Source organism: Sceloporus occidentalis, unplaced genomic scaffold (genome assembly GCF_023333645.1).
Source record: "Sceloporus occidentalis isolate IW3139 unplaced genomic scaffold, rSceOcc1.0.p SCAF_6, whole genome shotgun sequence".
NCBI classification, from domain to species: Eukaryota; Metazoa; Chordata; class Lepidosauria; order Squamata; family Phrynosomatidae; genus Sceloporus; species Sceloporus occidentalis.
In genome coordinates, this window is record NW_028316986.1 from 55,480,633 (window position 1) to 55,505,072 (window position 24,440).

General features: G+C 39.5%; 1 protein-coding gene across 1 annotated transcript in view; it reads right to left on the minus strand.

The window, feature by feature from the left end:
* Positions 1-24,440, minus strand: part of BIRC6 (baculoviral IAP repeat containing 6) — a 241,574-nt gene that overhangs the window by 68,346 nt on the left and 148,788 nt on the right. Inside the window, exons 51-62 of the mRNA XM_089529449.1 lie at positions 23,620-23,899; positions 22,199-22,455; positions 19,770-19,878; positions 17,949-18,170; positions 14,925-15,702; positions 13,371-13,514; positions 12,048-12,177; positions 9,640-9,771; positions 7,988-8,155; positions 5,948-6,121; positions 4,209-4,405; positions 2,144-2,444 (exon numbers count right to left, since the gene is read on the minus strand). Of these exons, the coding sequence (XP_089385575.1) occupies positions 2,144-2,444; positions 4,209-4,405; positions 5,948-6,121; positions 7,988-8,155; positions 9,640-9,771; positions 12,048-12,177; positions 13,371-13,514; positions 14,925-15,702; positions 17,949-18,170; positions 19,770-19,878; positions 22,199-22,455; positions 23,620-23,899 (2,892 nt within the window). The remainder of the gene's footprint in view (positions 1-2,143; positions 2,445-4,208; positions 4,406-5,947; positions 6,122-7,987; positions 8,156-9,639; positions 9,772-12,047; positions 12,178-13,370; positions 13,515-14,924; positions 15,703-17,948; positions 18,171-19,769; positions 19,879-22,198; positions 22,456-23,619; positions 23,900-24,440) is intronic.

A 24,440-nucleotide genomic window follows, 5' to 3' on the forward strand; every position in this document is an offset into this window, starting at 1 on the left:
TTCTTCCTTTTGCATGAGTGGAGAACAGCTGCAGTTAACCATGAGTTTCTTTTATATCTAAGCTTTCAATTATGATTAATGGCCTTCACGTAAGACAAGATGTGGACAGTGGAAGCCATAAAACACCTTGGTCATGGTTGTGCTCAGGTTTTGGAACTGTCTGCCAAGAGAAAGCCAGCTTGCAGTGCTTCTGTTGAAATTTCATCACTAGGAAAAACATTTTTCCTTTTCTATCCAAACCTATGGTTTGCTCAGCTGCTAACTTTAATCATTTGCTAATTTTAATTGCCTTGGATTCTTTGATGTATTTTAACTACTAGCACATTTTAATTTACTTGCAGTTATTTTGCATCTGTAGGGGTGTGTGTGTGGGGGGGAAGCAGGCAACACCAGATGATATTCTAATGGGGGGGGGGGGGACAACATGAGTTACTGTACTGAGTGATGCCAACTCTAGCAATGTTACTGGGATGGGCAACTGTGGAAGACTTGGGGCCACATTAGGCCTCCAGGAGACAAACCTTGTAGGGCCACATGCCCCACCACATCTTCTCCTGCAAAAAGATTTTCTTTTCTTTTCTTTTTTAAAAATCCATTTCCCTGAAATACCTTCTAGGGGACACAAAGGTAAATTTTTGATCCTTCTGGGCTCCCTAGAGGGCACTTTGAGGGGACTTTTTGTTTGTTTGTTTTTTGCAAAATTTCATTTTGACTTGTGGAAATTCAGAAGGTGCCAAACACAGTGGAAATGTCCTTTATGCCCCTACATATCACCTTCATTTTGACCTCTGGGGGACAAAAACACCACTAGGAGCTGCATGCCGCCCTCAGACTGTACTTTACCCACCCCTGCTATAAAAGTAAAGGACAGCTCTTAAACTAAATAACATGTATCTGAATGACATCTCCAATATCAGCCATTTTGTAAAAGCACATTAAAACTGTTAAAAAACCCAAGAAGAGTAACTGAAATGTTCAGAGAGAATACGAAGGTGAGGATGAAGAAACACTTCAAATAAATCATGTCCTCTGAAATCTTTTAAAGATGATCATGGGGATGGGGAGGAATTCTCAGTAATTTCTCCTCTGTGTTTTGGTCATGGTTATCAACTTGTGGTCCTCCAGATGTTTTTTGACTTCTGCTCCCCATAGTTTCTGATTGTTGGCCAATTTGGCTTGGATGTAAAGTCCAAAACAAATGGATCAAAGGTTGGGAACCACTGGTCTAAGCAAAACCCACAAAAATACATGAATAAGCAGCTTTCAGAAATACTAAGTCAATACTGGCATGTAAAGGAGGTACTATTGTCATTACAGACCCACAGTCATATAGCAAACCAATCAGAAGGCAGACAACAATCCTATTGAATCTAGAATGTGAAAGTTGTGCACAGACAGTTTGCATTATGCACAGCATGAGTATTTTCATATTGTATGAAGGAAGCAGATTAGCAATAAGCAGAATGACAGTGGTCAAGAAGTGGGGAAATTTTTTGATTATATTCAACTATGCTTTCCCACACAAATTAGAGGGAATAATTACACAGGAACTTTCTGGTAACCTTAGTTCACATTGTCTCCCACCCTGTGCGTAACATAAGAAAAACTGCAACTGAAACCTAGGGAAAGGGAAGCAAAAGCAGAAGATCAAGGTGCCAGATAAGATTATTTTTCCCTTTCTTATCAGTTCTGACAGTCTGTCTAAACTTGGGTTGATCCAGAAGAGAACAGAAACAAGCTTCAGATGAAAAATTAGGCCAGTGTGTAGAAATTTAATATTTACAAGGCCATCAAGATCTGGTTTATTTAACAAGAAAGGACAGGACCTCTTCAAAACCAATGAAACAAGCAATTCTTGCTCTTAAGGTACCATCAGAAGCCCTGTAAACAAACAATATTCTAACTTAAACATAAATAAATAGAAATAATTCTATTAGCTTTTTCATTCTATGCAATGAAGGAAGAATTAGAAGATCTGTCCTTAAGGTCTAGTTTTGACTTTCACATACTTTGGTTCCAAAACCAGAAGATATCTAGAAACCCACAAAAGCCAGTTTTATCTCCTTTCAAATATTTGTAAATTCATACACTCAAGAAATATTTAGCAGTAATCCCCAAAGATACTTAGTAGTTAAGTACATACTTCCTTCACCATCATCTGTAACTCCCAGCACCAATCTAAGCAGACACTGGGCATGTTTCCTCTCTTTAAGTAACACCTCAGCATAGCCTGGGAGGCGAAGAAATAATCCAAAAGCAGCCAAAGAATGAGCAGGAATGGGAGACATAGTTTGGACTGTTGATTTGATTGGTGGTGGTTCTGCAGCAATTGTTTCTGGGGCTTCATAAACCAGTTCTCCAGACTGTTCAATGGTAACCCATTCAAACTGATCACTGTCCTTCTGCTTCTCTTGGGTGGTGGATGTAACCACGGGCGCACTCACCTTCAGAAAAGAAAGAAGATGCTTAATACTGTCCTTTGAGGTTGCTACTTAGAGGGTTTTTGTTGCAACTAACATGATTAAAGAGTTCCCAGACTATTCATTTTCAACAGTTATGATAACATGAATGAACAAATGCCAATTGAGATTTTGGAATCTCTATTCCAGTTAGTATTTTTAGTATTTTTCACACGGATTATTTAAAATCTTGTCACATATACAATAAATGCAATTAAAAACTGTTGTATTTATCACAAGAAGGCAATATGCAAATAAAAAGGGTTTCAAATAATTACTTCATGTTAGAGTTTTAACCTCTAATGTTTACTTTGTACTCTGCATTGTCATTCTAAACACCGTAATATCACTGTACATACCAAGGAACAAAAAACTTTTCCCAAACTGTTTTTACAGAGATGAACTTGCTGTGTGTGTTTAAGCAGGTTTTAAGATATACTCAACTACCTATATTGTAGGAATGATAATCCTAGAGAGATGGGGCTCTGCTAATGCCATTCTTTATGGAACATTTTGTAGTTTTGTTGTTTTACAGTCTTGTATATTTTGGTTATATCTATTTGTTCATTTGCTTTCTATTATATTGTATTGGTTTTTGCATTTCTGTCTGGATAATTTGTTTCACAATTGTACTGCATAGTTTTATATTTGTGCTATTCCTTTGTTCCTCCATATGTGTGTGTGTGTGTGTGTAAATATATTTTAGATTGTACAAGTTGGGCAGGGCTGGCTGTTTTTGGTTGTTCTTTTACTTGTAAAGCACCAAGTACACTGATTGTGCTAAATGAATAAATAAATAAAGATGATCATCAACATCATCATCTGCCCTAACTATAATTTTGTTCCCAGTGCTAAAGTTCTTCCCCTTACCTTATATGAAAGTGAGAGGTCAAAGCTCAATGATATAGTACATGTTTTAATGCAGAAGAATCCAGGTTCACCATCATGTAAGACACATTTTACAGGTAAAAATAATGGGAATTTCTTCTTCTTTCATCTTTCCATCCTTTCCTTATCAAAGTATTGGAGAACAGTTAAAGGGGCAGAATCATGCAGCCCTCTGGATGTTGCTGTGCTGCAAGTTTCAGAAGCCTTAGCCATCTTAGCCAATGGTGAAGAAAGCTGGAAGATGTTGTCAAACAACATCTAAAACACAGCATGATTCACACCTGTATAGGAGCTCCCCTTGTCCTCCCAAACTTGGACTCCCAGGCACTCGAACTGATTTATAAGATTTTTATCTTCAGACAGAACCTCTTTACAAGGCCTTCAGGTGCCCTTTTGCCAAGGAAAGAGCAACAGCAATTTTAGGATTTACATACACACAAAGCTTCTGAGAAGCATGGAAGCATGTCAAGATTAAGTATCTTGATATGATATCCACTTTTTCCTGAACAACCAAATATCTATGTAGATGGCATCTTGCTGGGTACATTGTGAAATTCTCAAGCCACTATCAGTATGTGACCTCACAATTCCTGTTTACAGAATTACTGATACAAACGACATTCCAAGTTTGAAGATCTCACAATTCTATCCTATCAAAAACTAACTGTATGCCACAATTTTCAGTTTGGGAAGGTTTTTGAAAAGTCACTGTCAGTGCTTTTTTATGTGTAAAAACAAAAAAATATATAATTTAAACCACTGGGCACAATCCAGCCAGAGTTAAATATATTTAACTCATTCACCTCAAAATCATGTCAGCCTGTAATCAAATAAGTTGCACAGATAGTTTTTTAAACTTACTTGTTGAATCACATCTGGGTAAAGCATCGGTAGTCTCTCTGCGATGAGGGCCAACCCACCCATTCCAGCAAAAACTTGCAGTGGAGACTGAATCGGGCATACTTCAAGGAAGGATTCATCCAACACTGTATCCATACAGTCCTCACCTGGTGTAACTGCTTCATCTTCAGTGCAAGGCCCCAATAAATCTGTATGTTCTATATATACCCCCCCCCCCAAAAAAAAAAGGGAAAAAAAAGAAATCTTCAACAAAATGATACTCAGTATTATTTTTTTAGGGTTTCTTTACATAGAAGGTTTGCCTGGAATAACAAGCTGACTGGAAACACTGCTGGAGTGATATGAAATAAAGAGCTCACGTACGAAAAAAAGTGGAGGGAATGTAAGGCTCACCTTTTTAGAAAAAGAATACAATTATATATCACTGCAAAATACAGACAGTAGCTTGTCAACAATAAAGACAGTGACCACAGGATGTGAGCAACTCTGCCCATGTAAATTAGCTTCTGATTTAGGAGAAGGAAATTGAACAAATTTGTGAAATTTAACCTAAAATGTTATATCTTCTAAGGAGCTGTCCACATGGACCAAAATGGCCATGTACTCCCTGGCCAATACCCTTGGATTGGGATCAGGCAAATCGGATACTGTTCTGGCGATCCCAGTCTAAATCCAGCACAAAGGGGCTGGCGATCCAATACAAGGAGAAGCGGGATACAAATAATAATAATAATAATAATAATAATAATAATAATAATAATAGTAAGTGCGAGTCAATATGACCCAGTGTTTGCCATGGGGTCTCTCAGAAATATGACCCAGCATACCAGACCTTCCTTACCTTCCTCTGCCACTACTGAGAATACCCACACCACAACTGACCTGGAAATGGAATACCTGGGCATGTGAGTATACCCATGAGGCTTGTTTCGACATCAGACATGGCAATGGGGATCTTCTCAGTAGTAGTGATAATCGAGGAAGGTAAGGAGGCCACGGTGATAGTGAGCCTATAGCGTGGTGGACAAATAAACACCTGCCAATCCCCATGCCAGCCTGTGAACCGACCCGGGTTAAGACCTGAGCAGGATGGAACAGGCTTGGCCCATGCTATTCTGGCCCATCTGCTTAGCCCAGAAGCAATGAAGATAAAACAATAAGTACATCTGTGGTTAAGATTTTTTTTGAAAACCAACTCTTCATCTCAAGAGATCTGGAAGAAACCAGAAAGGTCTTGGGAAAAAAAATCTTCTAGTCTTAGAACATTAACCACAATCAAAATCAATTAATTATTAACAACATGTATGGATACAACTCCATCCTTTGTTTCAATATTCTGCTCTTTTTCAGACTTTATGGTTATCAATAAATGGCTAAAATATCAATACATTGCTATGCATGTGTGTTACAGAATCAGTGCATCTGATGACATGGACTGTAACAAATCTACTAGACTTTAAGACACCACACATATTGTTTTCACTGCAACAGACTAATACAACTGCTCCTTTGGAAACTGTTACAATATTACGGAAAACCTGAATGAGTGCAGTTTGGAAATATTCAGAGATCAAGTGTACTTCTACATTTTAAATTTTATGAACATATGAAACTTTGCATATCAGGCAGCCTATCTGGGCAAAGATTTTGTTTTGGTACAAATTGCATCATGTCCTTCATATCTTGCAAAAGAAGTAGTTCCATTGATCCCACCTTCATCCTCCCCATTCAGTGTATACCTTTTTCAGTATGGAGGCGCTTAAATGAGTCTGTTTTTGATAGACTTGGGTCCGAGATCACTTTGGAGCCAAGTTTAACTGCCAAGTCAATGGATCGGTATCCTTGAGGAAGTTTGCGGTCATATAGCAAAGTGAGAAGCTGGGCAAGTGTCATCTCAGGTGGTAATGGCTGACCTAAAAAACATTAATCATGTTACAAGCAGCTCTAAATGATTATCTGAGTGTACATTAGGAAGCTCAAATAAAGGCTTGGATTCTTAATTACAGTTAATACAAACTATAGCTTAGTGTGTTGAGCTTTGACCATTTCTTATGTTTAGTTCACATCATACATAGATGCTTAGGATCCCTTCTTTAGACTGTCCAATAATTTGGAGAAAAATGTTGTGTTACTAACTAGACAAACTATTTTACTCGATGAACATTTGCTTAGATAACTGTACAACAGGAATTTTTATACATCTACATCAGTGCTTCTCAAACTGCGGGAGGCATGCCTGCTCTACCAGGGGCAACCTAGGCGCACAGTGGCTGAAGGAGAGCTAGTGTCCATGATTGCCCCTGCAGCATCTCTTATTCAAGGCCACTGCTGTTGCCTGGCTCTGGGTGGGCACCATGGGAGGCAGAGGAGAAGCAGCTCCCAAACATCACAGACAAGGAGTAGTGGAAGCAGGCTGTGCCCTGCCAGCTACTGGAGCAGAGTGTGGGCCTGGCCACTGCCTTATGCTGTTGCTATCTCTACCCTCCTGACCAGAGACTCCAACTCACAGGTGGACAAGCTGTTCCTCTGGCCCGGTAAGGCTGATGAACAAACAGGGCATGGGTTGGATGGGGCCCAATGGAGAGGAGGAACAAGCCAATAGGCTTTTGGTCAGCCATTGGGGATGGCAGAAGATTTGGGGGCCTAGTGACACCTGATTCCAAGAGGCCTGTTTTCTCTCTCTCTCGCCAAGCACTTTTGCACCCTCAGCCACAATTTCTCTCACTCTTTTTTCTTTCACATGCTCACTCTCACAGGAGTTTGTTCACACTATTTCTATTACATGACGACCCAAATCTCTGAGAGGCATTTATTTCAGTCTCAAAAGGTGCTAGGTAGGATTTCATTATCTCTTTGTTTGTGACACACAAACCTCTCTTTTGCTTACATGCACGCACGCACGCATGCACGCACACACGCACGCACGCAGCTGCATGCTTTCTCCTTTATACCTTCTTAGCCAGTTAATTCTTATATACACTCTGTCAAGCCATTGTCTCCTTCCCTCCCTCACAGATCCTGATTCACATACATTCTCGAATTCTTTCTCTCACACAAACATACACACACTGTGGCTCTCACATTCATACACACATCCGTCACACAAAGAAACATGATTCATCTCTTTTTTACATACTCACATATTTACTCATTCACACAAGAGAATGAATGTTTCAATGTGAATGTGTGTGAGAGAGTAAATAAATGAGAAAGAGTATGTGAGCCAAAGAAATAATGAAAGAGCATGATTCTGTGTACAAATCTGTGAACATTTTTCATGTGAGTGTGAGACAATATGTGTAAAATTTATGCATGCCTTGAATTAGGTATTGAACTTACTGAAATAAAACTATTCTATTCTATTTTGAACAATGTAATTTCTTTATAAAATATTAAAATATAAATATACATAAACATGCAAATGAACACGTGCAAACTAACAAAATATTTATACGCATATACTATGTTGAGTGGGAGGGACACGATATGTGCTGGTAGATATAAAGGGGGTCACAAGGGTAAAAAAATCTATATTACTAACCCACACAATTCAAAATAATGATCTTACATTTTCACCCATTTATAATGTTCATTGGAGGGAGGATAGGCCCTTTGTAATATATATGATGAGAAACTCAATATGATTATTCCACTATAATCAACAACATTCATTCCACAGTAGAAACTGGGAGAGTGCATGAATACATGTACTCATCCAGCAATTTATGCAGTGCAGCACACTTTACAAATGTGCTGTATCAAAAAACTTGGAGCATTACCTGGTAGCAATTTATGGTAAAGGTGAAAAACAGGAACACTAATGGTTTTGCTGGATGTGTCACCTCCTGTGGAGGAGCTGCCTACTTTATCTGCTATTACTCTACCTCGTCTTGAGGGTGGGCGAGGCGGTGTAGATGATACAGCCCTTTTTGACTGAGATTTCAAACCTACAAGAAAATTGAATACTGTATATACTCATCTATAAGTCTAAAAATGTATGCCCAAAATTGACCCCAAAATCCCAGGTCTGTTTATTTACAAGTCAGTATGATAATGCAGTAACAGCTCTTTCAGATTTCCCCATGCGGTGGGGAGAGAATTTCTTTTTCTCTTGAGCCAAGCAGAAAGAATGATTAATTGCTGTTAAACAAACAGAGTCCCTCTCCCACCTGCCTACCACCACTATTTGGAGGGTGAATGCTGAAACCAAAGTTGAGACACTGAAGCAAAAAGTGTCAGAGTACCTCTTGCTGCACACACACATACATATACTGAAGTAGCCTTCAAGTTTTACCCTCAACTTATGAGTCATGGAAAATCCATAATTTTGGCCCCAAAACCCGCCCCCGACTTATACATGAGGTCGACTTATAGTTGAGCATATATGGTAATAGTTTAGAGGCATATGCAATAACAGAAACTACTCAAGTAAACAAATATGCATCAATTATTCTACATGGTACATTGTCCTATTCGAAGAGCCTTCATACACATTTGATAGTCCTATTAATGAAGTATTTGCATGTAAGGATAATTTTATCTGGGACAGAGATTGGCGTGTGTGTGACAGTCCCTGTATATAGAGATGTATGGGAACATTTTAAAAATTATGCAGCAATATGTGGAATTCTAAATAGTTATGAGCTTTAATAGTTCTTTCACAGATACAAACATATTTATTTTATTTGTTGTGCACTGCTATACACTATGTGCTGGGATGAGATGTATCCAATGGTGGCCATGTACTAGTGAAGACAATAGAATGGGCTGTGTGAAACACACACAATCCCCTCCTTCCTGCTGAAGCATCTCATGCTCTCCAAAAGGGGCTCTGGAGGGCCAGAAAACATTTAGGAAGTGGTTTTGAGGCAGCATAGAGAGCTGTAGGAGCCAGCGTCATGCAGTGGTTTGAGTGCTGGACTATGACTCTAGACATCAGGGTTTGATGGAAACCCACTGGGTGACCCTGGGCAAGTCACTAACTTTCAGCCTCAGAAATCCGCTTGATAGGTTTGCCTTAGGGTCACCATAAATTGAAAGTGACTTGAAGGCATACAGCAGCAATAAATGGCTGCAGCAGGAAGGTTAGAAAAAAACTGTTGTGATGGCCAGCCCAATGCTGGATTAAATCCAATGACATTAAATTTTTAAAATAACTTCAAATATTCTGGAATACCTATCTTTAACTTTTCACTGGTTTGCACCAAGTTTTATGATTGACTACATGCTGGAGCTGCCTTCTTCTTACGCCATTCCAAATTGACCGGACAATTTTAAGATGAAGCAAGGACAAACATACTAGAGGCAAGAATTTATATATAATTTTACTTAGTTTGCCCCAAACTATGATGGCCAAATGCTGGTGTTGGCTTCTCTCTGCAGCATCCCAAACAGACTTGACCATTTTAAGATGAAATAAGGGCTAACATACCAGAGGCAACAACAACACTATAATTGTCCTGAAACCCATTTTCTGCTTTCACTTTTTCTTTTTCTTCATAGTTCTTTTTTTCTTTATCTTCTTTTTGTTCGCTTATTAATTTTGCAGTTATACTTGGTGTATCTGAAAAATAAAATATCACTCCATATAGGAACCTACATAAATAACATTAAATAAACCACCATTATATAAATATATGTTCACTCAACAGAGGTAGATCTGGGGAGGTAACAAAGGTGTATGCTTATCTGGTTTTGATGGGCAAAGGTTCTGTGTGATCAAGTAAGACCAATCATCTGTTAGACTCATGTCCACCCTGGCTGATGAGAACTGCCTGAAAGCCAGACAACTGGGTGGTGGAGATTGTAAATGTTCTATCTCCTCTAAAAGAACCAATTGTAAGACCTCTTTTAAATAAATCTTTGTTGCACCTAGCTCCCTATGTGGGCCAGTTTCCAGTCTCCTCATTTTAAGTAAGGTGTTAAGCAAGTGGTGGCAGCACTAGAACAGGTTGCATAACTGTAGTTCTGCAAGTGGCAATCTATGAACTCACACAGATGGCTATCCTGCACTTGAGAGATCCATAATATGGGTAGAGTAGTGGCAGGGATCTATGGACAGACGGGATTGGGAGGGTTCCCTGCATTCATGATTCTGGTCTCTCTGACAGGAAGTGGTAGAAATGGTCCTTGTTGGAAATGGTTGTGGTTGTTGCAGAGGCAGAGAGGGCACCGATGGGAGGTCGACTTGTTGATCTTGAGATGGAGAAGGAGAACATTCCAAGGGTGGAGGAAAATCTATGACTGCTCCCTCTGAAGGAGGGTCCTCATGATGAGGGGAACCTTGGTCCAGTTGAATGGCTGGGGGGGGGGGAGATGCAAGGGGTCTCTTCCTAGGTTCCAGGGAGCTGAGAGTAATTGTCAAGCAAGGGAAAACATTGAGGTTTGTAACTTATGGGTCTCAATGTCAATGGTATTGAGTGTTCTGGTACCACAGAATTGGTTCTGGTACCATGCAGTGCTTAGTAGGGGCCACCACAAAATTGTAATACCTCTTTTAAAGGAATAGGTGCTCTGGAGCAATCCTTGAAGTGCTACACAGCTGGATAAGCCTGATGCTAAGGGGGCTGGAAGGATCTTGTCGAGGGTGGTCTGTTAGTGAATAAGGCTTGTTGATTTTTGTGGAACTGTGATGTAAAGGTTTTGCATTGGAGTACAAGAGGAGAAATTATGGGATTCCCCAAGGCAAAAAAAAAAAAAAAGCAACAGGATTGCCCATCACAGTCAGGTATTTTAGCACCGCATGTGGTGCATTTCTTGAACAAGCCAGTTGAAGACATAGTTACTGAAAATCCAGCTGGGTAAACTCACAAGCAGAAGAAGGATAGTCAAAACAGTCAGAGGTGAGGCTGTGAAGTTTAGAGATTATCAGAGGAAAAATCAGAGTAGTTGAAAATGGGCCGAGTCAAACGAGGTGGGCAGAGCCAGAGCCAAAACTCTCTATCTAGCTCTAAAAGGTTCTGAACAAAGTATTGCGCAGGTGCAGATAAACCCATTTGTGTGTGTCACAGAGATGACAAAGAAGAATCCAAATGCTACTTTTCCTTAGGATAGTTCTGACACAAGGATCCTCACTGAATCCACTTTCTCTAATTTCTCTAATGCTGCTTTTGTATAAACCTTTTTTGTTTCTTAGATTCACTTCTCTATCACAATAGTATAGCGATCAGCTGGAAGGTGAGGTTACATTGAGTGAAAAATACCATCTTATATCTTTATTTATATGTTGTCTTTTGCTCAAAGATTGGGATTCAAGACAGCATATATTCAATTTAAGATGATATAGTACATTATTTCACTCTTTATTCCCCAGAACATAAAGACTTGTAGTTAGTTTCTTTATTTTAATATATTACAAACTCATCAAAATACACAGTCTTCAACGTTTCTCCAAGAACACAGACGCTTTGTCTCCCAAATCACAAACCTAATTTTCACTATTGTTCCATTTGTTGCTATTGTCAAAATCACTTCCCACTGCCACTCTCTAAATTAAAAGGGGGTATTTTACCAAAGGGACATGTAGCACCTTTGAGATTGAGTGAAAGAAAGAGGTTGGTACCATAGGCTTTGGAATACTTCAATCTACTTCCTCAAATGCATGAATTATCCATATGTTCAGTATACAAGAAGTACTGAAATTTGATTTAACCACTCTTAACACTGCCCCACCCTTGATATTCAGAAGACAAAAATAAGCTTCTGTCTTAAGACTCATTATTCCTTATAAGAATCCATCAATTTAAAAAGCTGGTTTTTTCTAGTGTGATTGTAAGATAAATCTTATCTCCTCCAGACTATAAAGACCAATTTAAGAAGAAGAAAGAAAATGTAACTTGCCTGACACACGATCAAGAACCTCTGCCAATGTTGTTGAAACTGGTAAGAGAAGAGTACGAAACTTGTGTCCTGCACCATACATTGGATGCTGAATTATGTGGCTGGTAGCATTAATTCTACCTTTGTACAACTGGAAGTTAGAGAATATTAGTTTGTTTCATTCATTTAAAGTGAAATAAAAGCCTTAAAATAAATTGTAGCCAGTTCAGCTCTAACCCTAGTGTACTTGCAAATTCAGTTTGGAGAGTATTCTAGGCTCCTCCATCATTCCCCTTCTCTTTTAACTGAAAAAAAAAAGGCCTTCTCTCTTTAACAAGTTCTAGGGGTTTCATCTCTTCATTAAAATAATTTTGTTTCAAAAGAAACTGTAACTACATATCAAACAATGATCAACAACAATAAAGTTGATCAGATAAACAGCAAACTGATACTTAAGAGGATACAGTGGCATATAATCAGAGAAATATCATTTTTAAAAGGGAAGGAATTTAGCAGAATTGGCAGACCTGAACACACAGTATATTACTACAAATCTGCATGGAATTTTGAGCATTAAATAATCAGTATTTGAAATTAGTTATTCCTAAAATGGTGAACATGTACTGCAAACTCTTCCATGAACACCGTATTCCATAATCTATTTCTCCTCTAGTTATAGACAGCTCATTGTTAATTTTCCAGTTTAATGCAAGCTCCATTCTGGCATCAAAACAATTTCTGAATAGTGTACAATGGACTAACAAATAAAGCCTAAAACGAAGTACAGCATGGCATCCCATTGGCTTCTAATCTATATGTGTAGGTCATTCTTGGCATGTTAATTAACACAGACATATGGTGGAAAAACTAACAAATTACTTTCTGCCAGTTCTTTAAAATCAATGTTTCTATTGAAAACTAGATGTAAACCCAAAACAAGAAAGAATCAACGCATGCAATACAAAATGCTAAAGCAGAAAAATAACACTTCAGTGTTATATTTCTTAAATGAGGAGGAACAATTTAAGAAGTTATTTCTAGTCATTACACCACTGCATCTGCATCAGAAGTGGACAAAGTGGAGCACTATGCATGTTGTTGCATGGTAATTCCTAGCCACTATAGCCAATATTGAGGAGCTGAGCCAAATATCTGGATTGCTGTATAATTTCCATCCTGATCTACACAACTGAGGCTGTAAAAAACAATGCATATACAGTATTTAGATATGAGCTCTTATTACAGTGGAGATAGTATTAAATGACGCATCAGCATTAAATGTATGGTTCTATATATTTTTCCTGCCTTAAGACCACGCAAGGCAGGGGAAAAAATGCTGCTTACTGGGCAAGGTGACTGAAGGAACATGGTCACTTTTTCATCCTCAAGCATCAACTGTAAAAAAAGTCTTCTAATAAATCCTGAAATATTTCCAGATGTGGGGAGATTGCTTCTTTGAGGAGAAGAGTGAAAGAGTTCACACAGAACCTATAAGAAAAATGAAAAAAAATCTCAAATATGTTTATTAGAGCATGGAGATGAAACCCATGCAATTAATGATTGTATTCAATAGTGCCAATCTGCATACCAATTGCACAACAAATTTACCTTCCCTCCTGCACACATATCTTGCTCACCAGACCAGAGGGATGGGTGGCCCATTAGGTGTTTGCAGTGGAAGGACGATATGAAGGCATTCATATGCACTCAGGCAACACTGAATGGCATCCATTAAGTGTGGTAAATTGAGATAAATTCCTGAAAAGCTGTGACAAGCCACCCAGAACGCTGATTCTGGTAAGGCTAGGAAATATATGCTTACATGTGATCAATGCAGTTAAAACACGGGTAACATTCTTAACTTTGAATAAGATAGTGACACTACCAGACCAAAAGCAGAACATTACTCATACCCTACAATCAAGTTTAGTGCCTTGAAGAAACTGAAAATGGTTGGAGGGCACATTTGTATTATTTATATTTCCCATGAATCTCAGTATTCCTTTTACTATCTTTGAAGCAGATGGGGACCTGAGGGGTGGCAGTAGTTCTGAAAAGGAATCTTCCTCTCCCAGTTCTCTCCTAGAGAGTGGCTAAAAGGTAACATTTCAACCTGGAGATTTAATAAGTCTGGATAATAGCAAATATGCACATTAGTTATTCAAGGAGGGAGTTTTATCTTGCACATTTAACTCAGATACATTTGAGAAGCTTACAAATACCCACTCAACAAAACATAAAACATTGTAGAAAATACTTAAATTAACATATTCTAAAATTAGAATAAAATAAAAAAAAATTAAATCCTTTCCAGTGCTGGCCTGATAAGGAATAACTCTCCTGGCAATGTGAAGTGAGATGACTCCAGACAGACAGAGCCACTGAAGAAAAGTTTCAGTACCAGGTCTCCTCTATCAACCAAAACCACCAAGTAAAAGGAAAGCATTTTTCCAGGTTTTTAACACAGATGAGCTCACAAAGAAACTGTCCTCCCAGAGCATCAGACACTGCTTATATGATGGAAACTCTGTGGAACTGAGCTAATCTATACTGTGAATAACTTTCAGATGTTTAGGGCCCCATACAGAACAGTTCTTCACATTCTCACAAAAGTTCCAGATGCCTTAACTATCTCTGGGACCATGGCTTAGATGAATTACAGGATTCTGTGACTTCCAAGTTTTGGGGTTACATATTGTGTAGCAGCAAGGGTATACAAACCTTCATATCCAAGACTTTTATTTTGTAAGATTGCTATTAGTCCAGCAGTCCAGCTGCCACTAGAAATGGGAGTCTTGATGCCTAAAGAAAGCTTCCTGTACAAAATCCCCCCCTCAAGTTTTTCAAACCAGCTAAAGTAATATTTTAATATAACTCACTCAGAACTTGTATTATTACCTGTGCCATAAGCCTCTGGTTATTAGGATGGCAAGAGATACACTGTAAGAAGAATGCAACTGTAGCATTTTCTATTGCAGTCCTTTGCTGAGTGGTCAATCCTGTTCCTGAAGCTGAAGAAAGTAACGTAGGCCTAGCACTATTTTGCTGTGCTGCCACACTATGACTTCCAGATGTAGCACCAGAATGGCAGAGGAGAAATAAAAGTGCAGTCCACAGTGGGTTGACCTCAGAGCCACCCAACCAATCCTTCATAAGATTGCTGTTCCCAACTTCTGTCAAAAACCTGAGAACAGGAGCAACTAAGTCTGCTGTGATGGGCATTTTATTAAAGTGCTGTGGAATATGGTGTCTTCTGAGTCTATCTTGAGAATTGTCTGTTGACTGAACATTGAAGTCAAAGGCAGAGGTATGGTTAAAGCAGAAACTTGCAAGGCTTCTCACAAGAAGGGAGGGCAAACCTGAGTCCAACAGCTGTTTAATAGCTTCAGGAGACTGTGATGAGGCAGCAAGGGTGGCCAGGTGAGACTCTGTTAGTGCAAGAGGTGCTTGTGCATTTTTAGAGTCATCTGTTAAAGATGAACTAAGATCCTGTTTTTTGCTATCATCAGTCATAGACAGTCTGTGTTGCTGCACAGGGGGAGGAGTAATACCCATCCAACCCATGAGTAAGGAAAAATAATTTGGATGAATGTGACACATTGAACAAAGCAGACTGTCAACAGCTTTCTTCAAAACCATATTGCAGGGAAGAGACATAGACCAATTAAAGAGAGACCTAAGGATGAAAAATAATAATAATTAGCATGTACTACATCCTAGAAAACCAAAAACATAAGCATAGGTTTAGTCAAAATCCATGAAGTCACAGGTCCCATATCATGCAAACTCTGCTTCTGGTAATAAATAAAAAACAGTGAAAAAACGCTCAATATTTTTGAAGTGGTCACAGTTTTTAGCTACGACTTATGGTGACTCTATCACAGGGTTTTCTTGGAAAAAGTTCTTCAGAGGGTGCTTCCCTGTCTAAGGTTGAGACGTTTGCTTAAGTGGGTTTCTATAGGTGAGCGGGGATTCAAACCGTGAACTCCAGAGTCATAGTTAAACTCTCAAACCACTACACCACACTGGTTCTTTTTAGTTATAATGAACACCAAAATATCCTTTTGTATGCTCAGGGGCATGGATAGAGTTTGACTTAATAAAAGAGAAATTGCTGTCCTGAAAAAAAATATTATTTATTAGACCTACTTGTATTAAGAACAGTTCAAGTCTCTTATAAAACCAAGCACATAAAATCAGAATCTAGCTTTATAGTAGTATCTTTTCATATGAAAAGTAGGCATATGTAAGAGTTTTGAAGTCAAGAATTCTTAAGACTTCACTAGAAACAGGCAGAGGAAATCAAAGCTAAACAAAATAATAGCTGCTAGATATTTCTCTGTCCCCTTTTCATCTCTGCTCATCTTTTTGCTCTTTTATAGGCCCATGTAATCAAGAAACTGGGAGGAGGAAATGTTGAGATAATTACAGTTGGCCCTCCACATTTGCAGCTTTGACTTTTGCAGATTTGATTATCTGCAGTTTTGATTAATATTTTCTCTCTAGGAATCTCTATGTCCTCCAGCACAATTCTGCTGGAAGGTGACCATAGAGCTGTGCTGTAGAACCTAGAAGTTCTGACAGAAAACTCTACTCTAGGCATCTGAGGGTCTTCCAACATGATTGTATGGTCAACTTCTGGCAGAGTTACACTGCAGGACTTGAAGATTTTTAGAGAGGGGTTCTCTCAAGTAAAAAGAATAGTGGTTTTTTAACTTGCATTTTTTCTACATTCACGGGGGTCCTTCACCCCTAATCCCAGCAAATGTGAAGGGACCAGTGTAGTTGCTAAGGAAAGGCAGGCATGAAAATAATTGGAAAATGACAGTAAGAACTTTGCAAACCCCTCTCTCTTTCTGCTTTTCAGGATAGCCTTCAGAATCTCAGTAGTAAGAACTGCTTAAAGATTAAAAAATGACCAAATTTAAAATAAAAACCTAAAACATGTCAGGAAAAACTCTTTAAATCTGTACCAATTAACTATGTACATTCTTCATGAAAAATCCTCTTTAAAGTAGAGCGATGTTATATCGATGTTTGCACTGTACTGTTTTATGCAACAAAACCAAAGCCATTAAGGGTGATGGGAAATACTAAGAGTGAAAAAATCCATTGCTGAAGTTTTGAAACAAATGCTTTTGAAAACAATACCTTTGCAGTTAAAAAGATCTATTCCAGAACTACAGTCGGCCCTCCTTATCTACGGATTTCTTATCCATGGATTCAAGCATCCACAGCTTGAAAATATTCCAAAAAATTATGAATTCCAAATAGTAAACCTTGATTTTCCATTTTATACAAGTGACACCATTTTGATCCGTCATTAGATTTAATGGGACTTGCGCATCCACGAATTTTGTTAACCATGGGAGATCCTGGTACCAACCCCTAGTGGATAACAAGGTCCCACTGTACTGGTTTGAGAGTCTCTGCTATTTGATTATTATGAATTCAAAAACTGTAAAAGAATTATGAAAAATACCATAGTTTCAATGGCTGTATTGATCTCCAGATCAATACAAAACAGAAACATTCAAGAACCAACATTATGGAAAAGGCACTGCCCAAATAAGTAGCAAATTCATATTATATGAAACATGGAGTAGAGAAGCTTCAGATTTATGTTTGATAATCACAACCAAGAGCCAATTTAATTCTTACAAAATGAACTTGATATAAGGACTGTCATGTACAAAGGCACAATAGGAAACAGTCTGGATCAACAGGTCTCTACGAAATCCACTTTTGAAGACTACAGTGTTAGTCATCATAACATGTGGCACTCCAACAACGCTATCGCTCATTTATTAAACCCATTAAAATAGAAGTAAAAAAAATTGTGACCCAGTACTTTGTATGACTGATTTCCAGGAAGTATAATTTGTGACACACCTGGAACAAATGATTGCTTTGTCTACTTACTCAAAAAGCTCTCTGTTCAGCAATGCTGGCAAATCGTATTCTACAAGCAATTCATAGCTATGCCATAAAATTGCTGCTACACAGTGCAAATGGGAAGGAGATGGCATCAGAAGACCATATTCTCTTGTAGAGCTGTTTGGACAGATGTAGTTAATTCGACCACTCTTCTTCATAGCAGCTACTCTTGCCGAATCACTGACCCACTTCAACAGTGCTTGAATTCTACAAGACAGACAAACATTAAATAAGCTCAAGTCAAAAACAAAGAATACTGCTACTGATGGCTGTGAACAATCTCATTTTCCACTTTTTCAATATAACCTCAGCAAAAACCAATAAATAATGAAACATGTATAATACACAGTGAGAATGAGAGAGAGAAAATTGCCAGGCATTGTGGGATTGATTGTTTTCATATACTGATTTTCAGCATATATTACTGCTTTAATTATTTGTTTTAAATTGTTTTAATCTTTTATCTGACTAATCTTTGTTGATGATGTAATATTGTTTTAATCATAACTTTTTGTATGTTTTTAACATATGTTATTTTATTTCCCATTTCCTGCAGTCTGGGTGGGACTGGTGATGGTGGTGACAGCAATCATGGGGACTCACAATGTGAACTGCTCCCGAGGGCCACTGGCTCTGCCTTCCTCCCCCACCTCCCCTTCTACTTTTCCCTCCATTTGCATCACAGGACATTCATTGGCCAAGACTTCCAAAAGTTTGAAAGTGGTGGGCAAAAGAGACAGTTGGAGCAGGCTAAGTCCAGCCTGTCTGCAGGATGAAGTAGGGGAAGAGTCACTGCCAGAGCTAGATCTAGCCCTTCCTAGACCTTGCAGGATAAGACAAAAGTGACAGTTTGTAATTTCTCCTCTCCTCCTCCTTTCTGTCTCCTTTCCCACCAAGAGCTCTGGGCTGTTATTCCCTTTGCTGCTTTGGCACTACGAAGCCTACACTTTGCTCTGATGCCACCTTCGCCAGGCTCCAAGCCTTCTTCCTTCCCCTCCACCCTGCCATCGAGACAGCGGAGAAGCAGATGTTGTAGCTTCTGCAAAAATCCCCTTCAGTGTCATCATCCTAGGGACCAAAGGAAGGAATCCGTGGAGGCATTGGGGCTGTTGGTAGGAAAGGAGATTGAGAGGAGGTAGAGGGCAAAGTGGATGAGCTGTTGTGATGCTGCAAAAATCTGCTTCAGTGTTGTTCTTCTCTTCCTTCTCTTTGAGAACGACAACATCAGCTGCAAACTGTCATCTGTAGCATGTATGTTGGGGGAGGACACTAGAGATATTTGTAGGTTTTACACTTTTGCAGGGGTCTTGCACCTTTAACCCCCACAAATGTGGAGGGCTGACTGCATTAGCCAATCTCCATTCAAAGGTTTACACTCATAAAAACAAATACACATAGAAAATGAAAATATACAACAACATTCAAATATGCTTAAAAAGCCTGAGGACGTTCCAGCCCTGGTTGCCCCTGATCCGTGCAGAATCATGGCAACCACACGGCCCGGTCCTGAATCAGGTTGCTGCCGCAGTCTCAAACAGGCTGCTAGCAAAGAGCAGATTTCCCCTGCTCCTTCTTGTGCTAGCTATTCCTGGGTGTGTGTGCTCTCCATGTGGCATCCAGCAGCTCTGGGGATGTCAGTTGTCTGCATGCCCCCACCCCAAACTGGCTGGAAGCCACTCTTTCCTGCCTGTCTGTTTCAGGCCTATGACTATATTACTCAGAACTCATTTATGATACCTTTGAAGAACACATTTATTCTTTATAATCTATGAACTCTGGATTATGTCAGTTAAATAAACTGCTTACCTATCTTTTGTTCCAGGGTCCTGGGTTGTCCCAAGCTGATAGAGAATATCAATTGTGGAATCAGATGATAGGCCATTTAGTCTTCCAAAAAGCAAAGGACTATTCAAGTCTTCAAACATAAAAGAAAAGTGGGTTTTTAATTAAGGGTATATGAGCAATGACTCCAAAAATGGTCTGCAACAGCTTGAACAATGACACACTATTAACTTACAGTTAAAGCTCTTTCTTCTAGGGCTGTGATGGCAAACCTATGACACACATGCCAGAGATGGCACGCAAAGCCATTTTTCCTGGCACACAGCTGTTCCTCCTCCTTCTTGACCCACTCTGTCCTCCAGCTGTCTTTCAAGAAGCAGCTGAAGGCCGGGAATGGTGCATGGGGCAGAGGAGGAAGGGTATGTGCCTCTTCCTCCTCCTTTCTGACCCTTTTCTGGCGGCAGCTGAAGGCCAGGAATAGCATTGGGGTAGGAGGAGGAACAGGCACGTGCCGCTTCCTCCTCCTTCCCAGTCTCCAGATGTCTCTGGAGAGGCAGCTGAAGGCCTGTGAGGGCGGGAGGAAGAAGTCCCAACCCAGAAGCTCCATCTCCAGAAGGCAGAAGTCCCACCTCCAGCACAGGGTAACACCTGGTGCCAGAAGACCTTTTAATTTCGGGCACTTGGCCCCAAAAAGGTTTGCCATCACTATTCCAAGGTATAGAGGAGCAATTAACAACTATGTGAGTCAACCCCTTCCTTTGCCCAGACAAGGTCGGAAGTCAAGAGACATTTTAGAATCTTATTGAGGCAACTCACTTTTTTATTGACAGTTTCCTTTAAGAGCAATGGCTCCAAAAATGGGCTGCAACAGCCTGAACAATGACACACTAGTAACTTACTGTTAAAGCTCATTCTTTTAGGGTCATGATGGCAAATCTATGACATGCATGCCAGAGATGGCATGCGAAGCCATTTCTCCTGGCACACAGAGGGAGGGAAGAAGGAGGAAGAGGTGCACGCCTCCTCCCCACGTACCTGCCTTTACAATTTAAGGTAGAACTAAAGAGAAGGACATCACCTGGAGAAGAAATGGCACCAAAGTGCTGATATAGAATCATGCAGCCATTTAGTTGCGTGTGCGTGCATTGCTGAGGAGCAATCCACAAGAAGGTGAAACAATAATCTTATTATCTTGTGGCTGATGTTAAACTTAAAGCATAGTCTGAAGCACCCTTCTCTAGAACACCACTGAGTCAACTTCAATTTATCTATCTTATAGCAGTGAATGAAAATTGTTGGATGTTCCAAACTGTAACCCTACAAATCTCCTGAAGGATTGCACTTGTGGTTCCATTATTTGTATTATTAGTGCTCACACATGTTATGGTCTTAGATTATTTGACAAATCATAGCCCTGGAATAGGCATGATCTAATTACATTCCATTCACTGACCCAAAGCACTGGGATTGTAAGTCACAAACACAGTAAAGGTTCTGTGTGACTAATATATATCTTTAACACATGCTGCATATCTAGTCTATTTTACTTCTTCTTGAGAAGATTACAAGGTTTAGGACAGAAGGAGAGCAAAACAAGAGAAAGAGAAAATATCTTAGGCAGAAAAGTTGCTTTTAGACAGTCAGGACTGGTACAGACTGGCAAAAAAACCTGGCTTCCTGGTGGCACAGGTGCGTGGTGTTCAGACAGCAGCACACCTCCACGCTGCCCGGAAGCTGTATGGCTGATCACATATGCAGCAGTTTCATGGTGTTTCTGTGGCACAGTGTCTACACCTGCTGCATCGCAGAAATCCAGAAAAAAAATGCCACCGCTGCAGCAAAGGTGCCTTTTTTGTGGCACAAAAAAGGAGCGGCTTTCTGCTGCTTCTTTTTGTGCCAGGAAAATACTGGATCGGGGCTACTTTTAGGGGTAAAAGAAACTGAATAAAACGGAAGCTTTTAGAGTCAAAAGAAAATTAATGGAGAAGAAAAATCTAATAAAAAGCATAGAGAAGAACAAGTAACACAATTGTCCTGCAATGGGCAGAGTTTGGAGAGACAAAACTGACAGGAAGGAAGATGGAGTCAATACAAATATTCTAAAGATCATGAGACCTGTCTCAGTCTGGACAATGCAAAGGCTAACCCACATTGTTTGGATTGCTCACCTGAACTTGTCATAGAATAAAAAGACTTTGGCACACTAACACTGTTTTGCATTGGACTGGTTGTTGTTATTTGCTCTCAAGTCAATTCTATAAATCGACAGTCAATCTGAAGGCACACACATGAATGAGAGACATCCAAGATCCCCAATCCTCACCTGCCTGATAGGGCAATTGATTTTTTTGAAACCAGCAAGATTTTTCAAGGCACACTAAAGTTACTAAACTTTACTGAAGTTAATACAAATTATAAAAATTCATTGCAAAATAAACAAACTACATCATTACCTGTAGGATCACTTCCAGATGCAGAACAGTTTCTTAACAGAATGTCTATTAGTTTTAGGCCTATTTTGGTTGACTGAAGCCCAATTTTTACAAGCACTGCTTCGATGTTAGGAGAATGCATGCCACAGTATGGAGACATCAGTAGAGCAGCACATGTCTGCAGCAGATTGGCAGTGGGTGCTGCAGCACTAGCCATCATTCCTTCCAAATCACTGATGTGAGTGAGGCAATGATGCAACAACCTTAACCATCCAATACTGAAAAAAGAAAATAAATTAAAATGGAGAAAAAGGTTCTCTCTTGATTTCAAAGCAATCAGTTAAGCTTTGTAATGCGGATTCTTAGAATGGGGAGGCTTGACAACACACAGCCTCCATATATAATACAAGGTGAATATGAATGAATTAAAGGGCTGTTATGCTCAAATTTATGAAGTCTGTATAAGTAATGAGAATAAGCACAACTTTTTAAAAACTCAGAATCTGTCTGGCATACTATGTTTCTGAAGTGATCTGAATGTGATATCCCTGTATAAATCTACAGGAAACTCATTAAAAGACTCTTTGTTGTTGGTATGTGAGATGTGAGCAACTGGAAGGATAATATGAAGAGTATCTGTTAGGTACCTAACAAAAATAAGCAGATTTTATGCATGATGAAGCAGATAGCTACAGCAGCAGTGCTGCCAAAAAGCTCAAATGGTGGGAGATACAAGGGAGACTTGGTCACTACTACCAAGACCAACTTGCCCACCCATTCACCACATAATGGGGTTCATTTGAGTTGTGTACCATCTTCCAGAAAATTACCACAGGGGACAACAGCAACACTTTAAAAAGGAATCTGTGAAAACCTAGCTAGCACAAAATCTCCTACATTTATTTGTTGTGTATTTGGTAAACTTCATATGGCAAGACTACTAAGACAAGAGAGTCATCTAGGTAGGACACAGACAGGCAACTGCCAAACCATAGGTCAAATCCAGAGCCCTCAGTTCCAACCAAGTCTTTACAATTTCCTGTTCCTTTTTTGTATGAAGCAATTACACCTAACAAACATCTAATTGGAGCCAACAGAAGTATTCTTCCAAACCCTATTGCCATGGTCGGGAGGAAAAAAAGGAAAGAATATCTTTGTGGAAGATGCAGCTGAGAAGGGCTAACAGTGCCCCTAATAATCTCCAAAGAGAATACCCTCCTGTCTACCGGGAAGCCTTTTTCAAACCCATTTGCCTTGGCAGGAGTGAGCTCTTCAGGGATATGTTCATGTCTTTGGCCCTGGCAGGAGCCATGAGGGAAATAAAGTCTGCAGGATGAAAATAATCGTTTCCATGTTTTTGGACTAATCTTATAATATAGTGAGTAAGAAAAGAAACATTTGATAAATCATCAGGTAACTTGTTATCTACTAAGAATACATACCTTGTTTTGGATACCTGATCTTCAGAAGGAAGGAATGGATTATTGACTGTTGCAGATGAAGTGTTACCAAAGGCAGTGAGCCCAAGCAGTTTAATCTGAGAGAGACCTAATGTGCTAGCATCTCGTGGGCGGTGAAGGCGAAGACAAACAGCTGAGGCAACTTCAGCTTTTACAAGTTGTATTTTTATGTAGGTAAGACCACTCGTGATAACAGGTGTAGATAAGGGTAACATGTTCACACCATCTGCACTTATTTCAACTGATACTGAAGAAGGGCACGCTGCAAAGACACAAACAGACATTGTGAGCTAGAGGCAGGTTGCAATGTACAGGAATCCACTGCTTTAGAACAAAAAATAAGTAAACTTATTCAACACGTGAAGCAATAAAAGCACACTACCGCCCCAAATAGCTGGTCACTGAACTATCTATCTATCTATCTATCTATCTATCTATCTATCTATAGGAAACATTAATTTTAAAAGTGAAAATATAATTAACAATACTAATAAAAAGTTAAAAACTGCACAGTTGAAATCATTTTTTTAAAAACTCATTAAAACAGCACATCACACTGCATAAGTACAATTCACCCATCTAACACCTGCTGAAATAAAAATGACTTGAGCTGCCAGCAAAAAGAGAGCAGCGGGGGGGGGGGGGGACCTGACTCCCATGGAAGGGAGTTAGCCTAATGTCTGGGAGCAACCAGGGAGAAGGCTCTCTCCTGAGTCCTCACCAACCATGCCTACGAAAGTGGTGGGACTGAAAGAAAGCTCTTTCTTGCTGATCTTAACACTCTGGAAGGCTTGTATAGGATG